The sequence below is a fragment of the Astyanax mexicanus genome, chromosome 6, assembly GCF_023375975.1.
Source record: "Astyanax mexicanus isolate ESR-SI-001 chromosome 6, AstMex3_surface, whole genome shotgun sequence".
Classification (NCBI taxonomy): Eukaryota; Metazoa; Chordata; class Actinopteri; order Characiformes; family Acestrorhamphidae; genus Astyanax; species Astyanax mexicanus.
In genome coordinates, this window is record NC_064413.1 from 10229866 (window position 1) to 10241587 (window position 11722).

The 11722-nt window shown below is 38.9% G+C and overlaps 1 protein-coding gene across 1 annotated transcript in view; it reads left to right on the forward strand.

Annotated features, from left to right (window-relative positions):
* Positions 1–11722, forward strand: part of LOC103021919 (dynein axonemal heavy chain 11) — a 232881-nt gene that overhangs the window by 105761 nt on the left and 115398 nt on the right. Inside the window, exons 47-53 of the mRNA XM_049480231.1 lie at positions 688–853; positions 1458–1560; positions 3042–3281; positions 3392–3553; positions 4215–4408; positions 4924–5086; positions 7590–7710. Coding sequence (XP_049336188.1) covers positions 688–853; positions 1458–1560; positions 3042–3281; positions 3392–3553; positions 4215–4408; positions 4924–5086; positions 7590–7710 — 1149 coding nt within the window. The remainder of the gene's footprint in view (positions 1–687; positions 854–1457; positions 1561–3041; positions 3282–3391; positions 3554–4214; positions 4409–4923; positions 5087–7589; positions 7711–11722) is intronic.

The window sequence follows — 11722 nt, forward strand, 5'->3', positions numbered from 1 at the left end:
TGATATTAATTTTGTGTGGAATTTAGGAGGAATGTTGTTCGTAGTTTATAGAATAAAACAACAATGCTCATTTTACTCAAACATAATCCTTTAAATAGTGAAAGACCTGTATGTGTAATCCCTTATAAGGTCGACCTTATGTAATGTCATTAAAATGTATAATGTGTTTTTAAAGTCTAATAAACATCACATTCTTAGAAGTGAACCATTTTTTTAAAATACTGTTAAGGGGGGGGCGCCGAGTGGTCCAGCGGTCTGAAGCGCTGCCACTATGAGCGGGAGGTCGCAGGTTTGAACAACAGCTCAAGCTGCCGCCGCTCAGAGGGAGCAAAGTTGGCCCTGCTCCCTCTGGGTGGGTAGATGGCGCTCTCTCCCCACATCACTCGTAGCGTGATGTCCACAACAAAGGGCGTCTGTGAGCTGATGTATCAGAACCGAGCCGCTGCGCTTTTCTCCGAGCGCACTGTGATGCTACTCGGCAATGCTGCATCTGCAGCAGCTCGAAAAGAAGTGGTGGCTGACTTCACATATATCGGAGGAAGCATGTGTTGGTCTTCACCCTCCTGGTGTGTTGGGGCATTACTAGTGATAGGGGGAGTCCTAATTAGTGGGTTGGGTAATTAAAAAATGCTTTTCAGTCCTGAGCTCTTAAAGGAAGGCATTAACTCTCTGCTGCTGTATCTGCAGGGCTGTTGGAGAGGCCGCTGGAGAAGCGAGCAGGGCGGAGCTACACTCCCCCAGGCAGCAGGAGACTCGTCTACTTCATCGATGATATGAACATGACCGCGGCCGACTGCTATGGCACGGTTCAGCCACACGCACTGATACGCCAACACCTGGACTATACACACTGGTGAGGAGAAACGCACTGACCTGATCTGCTCTCTATTAGACTGTAAGACATGTAAATTACCTGAAAAAAAAATGTATAAACAACCAATTCAGTTAGACTTTATTTTACCTGGGGAACACATTGAGGGTGACCCTCATTTACAATACAATCAAGCATTTACAGTATAAAAGAGATTAAAACATTAGATAAGAAATTAAATTACATTTTATATATATATATATATATATATATATATATATATATATATATGTATAGAGAGAGGGGAAATAGGAAAATGTAAATAAAATGACCATAAAGAAAATAACACATAAAAATCACAGGCTTTCTGATATAAAATTGATCAGTAATCTTAGCGAGCTGAACTTTACCGTTTCCTGTAGTGAATTCCAACTCGCTGCAGTACTGTAGCTAAAAGCAGATTTTCCCAGTTCACTAAAAACTATTGTGATCCATCCACTGGAGCGAGTCTGATATGTATTGTTATTTATTGAGATCAGAGAAGAGATATAAGCTGAAAAATAGCAGAACGTGATTTATGAATAAAAATAAGCCAATGTGATTCTCTAATGTATAAATAATGTGAATTGTGTGTTTTTATGTTCAGGTATGACACACAGACGCTACGTATGAAATTAATCATCAACACTCAGTATATAGCCTGTATGAATCCACAAGCAGGACATTACACCATCAACCCCAGACTGCAGGTACACCATCACCCACACTCATATCCACCTCAGCACTGGTTTCTGATAGATATGCACTACCGTTTTAGAACACTGCTACCGTTTAGTGTTGCAGTATCAGTGCACAGAAATAGATGGGATTAAGCAGGTAGGATATTGTAGGTGTGTGTGAGAGAGAACAAAAAGAGTGAGGAGGAATAAGAGAGTGAGACACACCAAACCTTTTTCTTCTGTTCTAAATGAAAAAACAGACATGCCAAAATTAATGGGACAGAAACTAGTCAGCATATTATGTCCCATGACTTTTGCCACCTGTCCCATGAAAGCTGAAAAAACACTGCACTGAGCTTTTCACACAGACAATTGAAGAACTAAAGAAAGACATCGCTGTCCAATGAAAACCCAAGTATCTCCAAAACTTTATAAAAGGAAGATAAATCTTTCTTACTATTTAATCGAGTTTAATGTAAAAACTGTTTATTTCAGGTAATTTTGGAGATATTTTATTTGTTCATTCATCAAGAAATTTTGGCACAGTTTGAGGGACAGTTTGTGTATTCAAATTATATAGTAAACAAAAAATCGTCAACAATAGAGATACTTGTATTTCACCGGACAGTGGTGATATTAATAAAATTATTACTTAATGCAGTTGTAATAATATGAATATATAAGAATGCACTGTGCTGTGAAATTTACAGTACCTAACTGGCAGTAGTTAAACTATAATTTACTGTGAACCAAAAGCAAATCACAGTAACTAACTGTAAAAACAAAAATTACTGTTAAAAAAAACTGGCAGCAGCTGAATAGTAGATTAGTCTGTAAAAATGTTTCAATGTAATTTTGTGTATAGTTGTATTGACCAGACTTTTATAAATAGTTATGTGTATTGTGTTTTTATTTACATAAGTGTTTTCACAACAGAATGATATTTTACTGCTTTATTCTGCAGTCAGTATTAAATCACTGTTAAACATAAGCATTTATTTAATGCCCTGTACTGCATGACATCTTTTATCTAGCAGTCTTATTCTGATTTCATTATTTTGAAATAAAATATAATTACATTTAGATTTTTCAAGAGACAGCATTGCGCTATATGATACTTACATGGAATAGTGGATTCAGTGCAGCTCCACTTTTCAAACTTCTTCTTCTTCTTATTATTATTATTATTATTATTATTCTTCCAAATGACTACTGCCCCCTTTTGATTGTCCGTTAGTGGATTATTACATTGTATTACTGTGAATTTCTACAGTAGTGTGATTATTAATGTGATTTTTATTTTACAGTAGAAGGATTATCACTGTGATTTGATCATTTTCAAATTAATTACTGTGGTTTTGGCTGCATTTACAGTATAATACTGTAATAGTATTTACAGTAGTTAATTGTGAAGGAACACAGTATACTACTGTGGATTTCACAGCATTTTTTACAGTGTGTAATTGTAGTAATTCATATAAAGATTAATGTTTTTGTTTTATTGTGTTTAGAGGCATTTCTCAGTGTTGACGATGAACAGTCCCAGCCGTGAGACCCTCAGCTCAATCTTCAGCCCCATCCTGATTCAGCACCTTCAGAACCAGAGCTTCAGCCCATCTGTGGCCAGCATCGGCCCCGCCCTGGTTCAGGCAGCCATCGCCCTCCACAACACGGCGAGCTGCCACTTCCTGCCCACCGCCAAGAACTTCCTCCACGTCTTCAGCCTGTGGGACCTGTCCCGCCTCTTCCAGGTGAAGAGGAGTCTGTTAGAACTGACTGGAGTGAATTCCTGATCAGGAGATATCTTTGATTTCTTAGTTTATAGATAAAACAATAATATTAAAGTGTGTTTTATTGCCAGGGCCTGCTGTTCTCCAGGCCGGAGTGTGTGAAGCGGGGGTGTGAGCTGCTGCAGCTCTGGGTGCACGAGTCCAGGAGAGTGTATTCAGACCGGTTCACTGACCCGGCCGACCAGAACCTCTTCTATAAACTGCAGACAGACGCAGCTCGACAGGCCTGTGAGGTAAACAGCTACTGTGTTGTGCAACAGATTATTTCATAGTAGACACTGAATAATTCATACTGACTAAAGAAGGATTCATAGTAAATACTAAATAATTCACTAAATAATTTGAAGTAGAAGTAGAAATTTACTCTGGGTACTTCCATAGTATTGAACATAACATTCATAGTAGATTCATAGATAAAATAATCTCAGTGGATACTGAATAATTCATAGTGATACTGAATCATTTTTGCTAGGTACTAAATAATTAATAGAAGTGACTGTAAAATAAATACAAGAAACTGAATAGTTCAGCAGGATTCAGAGTGAATACTAAATAGTTCATAGTGGATACTAAACAGTTAAAGAGTAGATACAGAGCAGTTCATTGTGGATACTTGAAAACAACACAGATTAATTTCAGTAGTTTATGATACATAGTTAATACTGTATAATTCATAGTGGATACTGAATCATTATTGCTAGATACTAAAAAATGATTAGCAGCTACTGAATAATTCATAGTAGATACTAAATTGTTCTAGTAGTTTTAGATTTAAAGTGGATACTGAATAAGTTTTTGTTTGTTTCTTATCAAAAAGTTCATAGTATATGTTAAATTCATGGTGGATTGTAATTAATGATTTATAGTGTGTGTTTTTGTTTTTGTGTGTGTTAGGGACTGGAGCAGGAGCCTGGGCTTCAGGAGCCGGTGGTGTATCTGCACTATGGTGGGGGGGCTGCAGAGCCGATGTACGCTCCGGTACTGGGGTGGGAGGAGCTGAGCAGCATCCTGAATGAAGCTCTGCACAGTTACAACCAGCTTTACTCCAGCATGAACCTGGTGCTGTTCCAGCAGGCCATGCTACATGTGTGAGTGTTCCATCCACACACATCCTCTGTAGAGACTAAAGTAATGATGGGGCACCTCAGAAGAAGGATTGACATGTTAGTAGTTGGAGTCTTACTGATAGTGTGGGGGGGAGAGCTGTCTTTATGCAGCTAACAACCTCAAACTGGTGCTTTTAATTTAGAATAGAATAGAATAATAAGTGGAGTGGAGGTGGACGTTTTAGAGGTGGAATAACAGGTCTTTGAGGGCCAGAATTTTTGGCAGGTGTTCAAATACATATTTGCAGCAGTAACACAAATAAATTCTTTTAAAAATCATAGATCACGATTTCCAGATTTTTATATATTTTTTAAGATTATGTCTCTCACAGTGGACATGCACCTGAGATGAAAATTTCAGACCCCTCCATGATTTCTAAGTGGGAGAACAAAGTCGCAGAGTGTTTAAATACGTATTTCCCCTTTCTGTAATTGAACGTGTGCATCTGTGTATATTGAGATCCTGTATAATTGCTGTGTGTGTTTGATCTGTGTAGGTGTCGCATCAGCCGTATCTTGGCCTGCCCTGGAGGCCACGCCCTGCTGGTGGGGGTGGGCGGCAGCGGAAAGCAGAGCCTAACCCGATTGGCCGCTCACTTCTCCAACATGGACGTCTTCCAGCCCACAGTGCACAGGGGCTACGGCCTGCAGGAGCTGAAGGTAACGACCTCAGGACAGATATATCCACCCAGCCATCCACAACATCCACCCAGCCATCCACAACATCCACCCAGCCATCCACAACATCCACCCAGCCATCCACAACATCCACAACATCCACCCAGCCGTCCACAACATCCACCCAGCCGTCCACAACATCCACCCAGCCGTCCACAACATCCACAACATCCACCCAGCCATCCACAACATCCACCCAGCCATCCACAACATCCACCCAGCCATCCACAACATCCACCCAGCCATCGACAACATCCACCCAGCCATCCACAACATCCACCCAGCCATCCACAACATCCACCCAGCCGTCCACAACATCCACCCAGCCATCCACAACATCCACCCAGCCATCCACAACATCCACCCAGCCGCCCACAACATCCACCCAGCCATCCACAACATCCACCCAGCCATCCACAACATCCACAACATCTAAGACATCTGTAACATCTGCCTGACAGCAGCTCTAAAGTACACCTCTGAATCAGAGCTGGGAATAATGCAGAACCTGAACAGGATGTTCATTACAGGGATTTACCATGATCAGTGGGTCCTGTAGATCCATGCTGCTTCTCTGCAATGCCATGAAAAATACCGGTTTAATTTATTAATAATGATAATCACATTAAACAGTTGTTTACCAAAAACTGAAAAATACATAATCAGTTTTAATTTTCAAGAAAAAAAACATATTAAAAAATGAAGTTCTGATAAGATTGTGATTTGTGAATAATGATGCTAATAACCTGAATATGTTGGTGTTTGAGCAGAGCTGGGAGTGGTCTTCTCTTCTGAGGTGAAGATAAATGTAGAAGAGCAGAACTTCATTATCTTAGATCAAGTTTTCTTTTAGAGAGCTGTTTCCTGATCGATAGCTCTGCTGCTGGTCACCATTGATCCCATTTAGTCCAGCCTGTAGGATTGTCAGATTCCATTAAAAAAAACCTGGCCAAATATTTCAATGCCCTATTGATGAGGCTGCTGCGATCGGTTTATTCATCAGGGTGTGTGGAGCTCTCAGTGATGAATCCACACACTGCAGGGATGACCCTATAACCCTTTACATTCTCAACCATATCATTAATTACCTGAATAATTCGACATTTTATTTTCGTTTACGCATCAGAAAGTCAAGAGTTGATGTGGACTCTCTTTGTGGGTTTATCTAGTGCAACACTCTTTGGAGTTATCACAGCAATATTAGCATAGTGGCCTCTATTCTCTGCCATCTCAGTCAAAATATTGTGAATCTAAGCTTACTGTAAATAAAAGGAAACGCTTTACTGACCCACATAAACAGTTTTCAGGAGAGACATCTGTGTAGATTAACATTAACAATACTCGTGTAGCTTGGAAATATTATTATTATTTTTTTTTTATGAAAGCTTTGGTTACTTTGGCGCCCACAGCAGCAAGACCTGCGTTTATTTTAATAATAATAATATCTCTTAACATATTGTTATATATTGTTGGCTGATAATGTGTGTAACAATGCTTATTTGTGTGGACCACATCTTTGTCGCGCTGCCTATAGGTGACATTGACGTTTCAGCACTGTGCCTATGGGATCCACTGGCTCCCAGGGGTGTTCAATTGCATGTCGCATTTTTCCTGTGTGGGCATCCAAATTCTGATTACTTCAGGAAAACATTGCTACACCCTTGTTATTTTAGAATTAGGCTCCCTAAATAATGTACAACATTAAGAATGTAGAAAAATAGGCGCCGCTCTACGGAAATGTGATAGGCGCTTCGCACGTTTTTTACACATAGATTTATAACATTGTTAGCGATACTAAAATAATGTTTTTAAAAGGATTTTCTATAAGAATAAAGTTTAAGTGTTAGTCTAAGATGGGAGGTGGCGTGTTTTGAATTTCCTTAATGTAATTGGCAGATAGGGATAGGCTGCATTGGCTGATATTAGGGGAAAGCAGGAGATCGGGGACCATACGTTAATTTATTAATTAGTAAAGGAAAAGCCTCTCAAGTGGCCCACCTTATTCAGATCAGATTCATCAGATTCAGTCCCTTGGTGATGCCACAGTCATCCGTCAGTAACTGAAAGTCCCAGAGAGTTCTACTGTCCTCCATTAACAGAAAATATAAAACAGTATGAGAGTGTGGCTAATGACTCCAGCAGATATGAATAAAACAGCCTAACTAAAGGGAGAGAGCCAGAAGGTAACATAGACACGGAGGCTGCCTAAAATATCGGCATCCACCCACTCCACCATTCACAAACCTGAGTGACCGTGTGCAGTGGGTGAACAACAGCACCAGCATCTCAGTTTACCCACAATTCCCTATATGCGTGAACGCCTGGATCTGCAGCCTTATCTAAAGGGAGAAACATTAATTACCAAAAGCTAAACTGAACAAGTACGTTTTTAATCTAGACTTTTCTCAGACTGTGTCTGAGTCCCGAACATAAAGTGGTGTGTGTGTGTGTGTGTGTGTGTTTGTGTGTGTGTGTGTGTGTTCAGGTGGATCTGGCGGGGCTGTGTGTAAAGACTGGTGTGAAAAACCTCCCCACTGTGCTGCTGCTGACTGATGCTCAAATCCCTGATGACCGTTTCCTCAACATCCTCAGTGCCCTGATCTCAGGTCAGACACCCATTCCCTTTACACACACACACACACACACACATACTGGTTTTGGTGGTTTACAAGGTCATTTCCAAATTCCGGTACTGGACATGGTTTAAAAGGACACATATTTCTTTCAATCTTTGCAACATGATAAATATTTTAAAAAATAGTATAAGCTTAAGATATGATACATCCAATTTAAAATTTCAATTCTGTGCATTTTCTTTCATGATATGATGTATCTGACCTTTTGGTGGTTTACAGAGACATATCTGTAACGCTGATTATAAGGTCAGACATGGTTTAAAAGGACAGTACATTTTACACTACACATACCTGGTAATAATCTGTTTTAGCAGACCAACCATGAATAACAAGGACAGCCTGAACACCACACACATACCTGGTAATAATCTGTTTTAGAAGAACAACCATGAATAACAAGGACAGCCTGAACACCACACACATACCTGGTAATAATCTGTTTTAGCAGACCAACCATGAATAACAAGGACAGCCTGAACACCACACACATACCTGGTAATAATCTGTTTTAGCAGACCAACCATGAATAACAAGGACAGCCTGAACACCACACACATACCTGGTAATAATCTGTTTTAGAAGAACAACCATGAATAACAAGGACAGCCTGAACACCACACACATACCTGGTAATAATCTGTTTTAGAAGAACAACCATGAATAACAAGGACAGCCTGAACACCACACACACACCTGACAAGACTCAATAGGAGGAACCACCCATTGGGCTATATCTACCCACCACAAAAGCCCATATAAGACATCGAGACCTGCCTTGCATTTCAAGCTGTGCTGCTGTGTATAGAGAAACAAGATCCATAGTCCTGAACAATAAGATTGTAAAGAAAAATAAAGAAGATTCTTTTAGTTTATTTTTGGGGTAGTAGTGTTGCCTACTACCGAAAGGTGGAGGGTTAGTTTAGCAGTGATTGTGGGGAGACCACAAACGTTCAATAACAGAAGAGCCATTTTCTGGAAATGGAGACATTAAATCAATAAGAGGGTCTGGAGTACAACAGAGCACAATAATATGAACATTGTGAATAGTAGCAGCAATTGAAATTAATATGATGTTCAGCTAAATCAGACCTGAACTTTCCCGATTCTTATTTAAAGACCAGTAGATGTGGGAGAAAACAAAAGTGCTGCAGGAGTGGATATGTTCTGAGATGCAGTGTCTAAACAACAACAAAAAAGTGTGATGTGCTGTACTTGCTCAGTGGACAATTGCAGGTGACTCTCTTGTCTTGCTCCCAGAGCTGCCAGTGTAAAAAACAAAAAGTTACCAGCCAAAGTGTTCAGTGACAAGTTACAATTTGCAAAGAAAATCAGGCCCATTTGATTTCAGAATATTAAATACCTAGAGCCCTGACAAATTATCTTGAATGAAAGGAAGCAAACCATCAATACAATGAACAAAGTCCAGATTTGCTCAGCACTGCCACCAAAACTAAATGCACTAAAGTATTTATGACCCTGATCAGAAGCCAAGCTGGCCAGTGGTCACTTTGGAGCACTTATAAAGTGCAAGCAGACATTTTTATATTATAGACTCATATATACACAAATTTCTATTAAAAAGTTGTGGTCCTGTGCAATAAATAAATAAAGGAGTTCAATGATAATTTAATAACTGTATTTAATTGAAAAGACATCAAGATATCCAACTTCAAACTCTCTAGTTTGTATGGGCTATTAGGTTTCTTTTATATTTGGCATTCTAGTTCAATTAAGTTAAAAGGTTTCATTGTTAAAATGTTTGTTGAAAACAGATAAACTTCACAAATAAGAAAACAGTAACTGACTAAAAATTACTGAAATTCATGCTGTGAGTAGATCAGATATAGCAATGCTGCTAGATTTTAAAACACCTCAAATTTCAGTCTAGTAGTGACTGTCAACCAACCAAAACTTTCCAGCCAACAGCGTCCTGTACAGTAGCAGAGGAGCTATAAATTCTCTGACTTCTACAAAATGGATCAACAACAAAGGATTGTTTAACAGAGTGGATACAGTGTGTAAAAAAACTAGCAGCACTGTTGTGTCTAATCCACTCACACCAGCACAACACACAATAACACACCACCACGTCAGCCGCTCCACCAATCGGGTACTTGCCCTATGGTCGTACTGTGGGAGTCCTGACCAATGAACAACAGGGCATTAAAGTATACAGTGACACAGGCAGTAACTGTACAACTATGCAGTGCTAATATACAGTACATGGATCTGATCTACATATATGGTAAAATTAACTATTAATTAGAAACAAGAACGTGTTTTTAAATGTTAAGGCTTATCTGTGTATCTAGAAATATATGGGAAAGTTTCTCAGACCGGGATTAAGCCTAGTCTTAGACTGTATTTTCAAGTCAATGGGAAAACTCCATTTAAAATGTAGTGTAAATTAGTCACTTGTGAAAATTAGTGAAATGTCCGTTCAATAAAGCCCTAACATGGGACCATTGTTGACTGTTGTTGACAGGACAGAGGCAAAAACATCTAATATTTTTTTACTGATCCACATCAGTCTTCATTGTCATGTCTCCTAAGGGATATACCCCTATTTCTCACAAAGTCTCGGATATTTTGAACTGTTCTGGCTGCTAATACCGGATGCTCTGCCATTTTGCATTTTTCACAGTCCTCTTTGGAGGCAGTACGTCCATCCATGATGTGACCCTTTAGGTGTCTAAAGACAGCTTTAGTCTCATCCTGGGACCATGGCCTCTTCACAACAGACCTCATCTTCTTCACAAGAATGCTGGATGAAACAAAAACAGATTTGGAACAAACTCATTGACAATATAAGCACAGCATTAGTTACGAAAAAGTATATTAAACATGAAATTCTGCCAAGTTATAGTAAAAAAGAACTGATTATATTCAAATTAAAGTCTGTTCATGTTTATCATTCATTTTCAAAATATAACAGCCATATGTATAGAGAAAATTCTATCAAGTATGCTATTCACTGAGGAAAAAACAACAATCAAAGCCCATTGACTCCACGCATCTAGTGTTAGTATAGGTTGCTACGCGTGTGCATTGAGTGTCCTACATTGTACTAGCATATGCTAAAGCTAGCGTTAGAATAGCTGGCTAAAACAGCACTGAAAGTGAATGAATGCACTGCGCCAGAGTAAAACGCTCAGACACCACCAGCATCTCAGTCTACTACCCTGGATTTAATTACCGGACGAGGATCAGCTTCACTCGTGTGGAGCTCGATTTGGACTCGAAAAGCCGGACATTATTCTAAACACGGTGACATGTAAAAACTCTGTAAAAACTGCTTGACATTAAAGATAGATCGACAACTAACTTAACCTGTTCCATCATCTCCGTACAAACCATCAGACAGAGTATGAGTAATATGAAAAGCTTCTGGATCCCACTGTCCAAGACGAACCTAAACCACCTAGGCAAGGTATCCAAAACACAAACTCAGCAAACTTCAGAGTCACTCTATAAAAAAAGTGCCTACGACAAAAAAGGCAGCAGATGGCAAGAGAGAACAAATGCAGTTAAGTACAAATGAAAATGTATAAGAGATTACTTGTCTTCTAAATATAAGGCAGCTAAATAAATAGAAATATTTTATTACGATTAAGTTTATTACGTTTTAAATAGCCATGTTCTGTATTTCAGTTATGAAGAGTACTAAAAACTGTGTTTAAAATGTTCTTTGATTTGTTGTAAATGTTTGCAAAGAAAATCAGGTAGGCCACATGCCTTGCACATTCTTGAAATGATCTGTATACTGATCTGTACACTGTTAATAAGTAAATAAATTGCCTTAAAATTGTTTTGTGCGCGCGCATAGAGACATATTTAACTCCTGACAAGAAATCATTGTGCTGTTTTAAAATTTCTCAAGATCTTGTGCCATCTATATATCTATATCTATCTATATCTATCTATCTATATATATATATATATATATATATATATATATATATATATATATATATATATACAT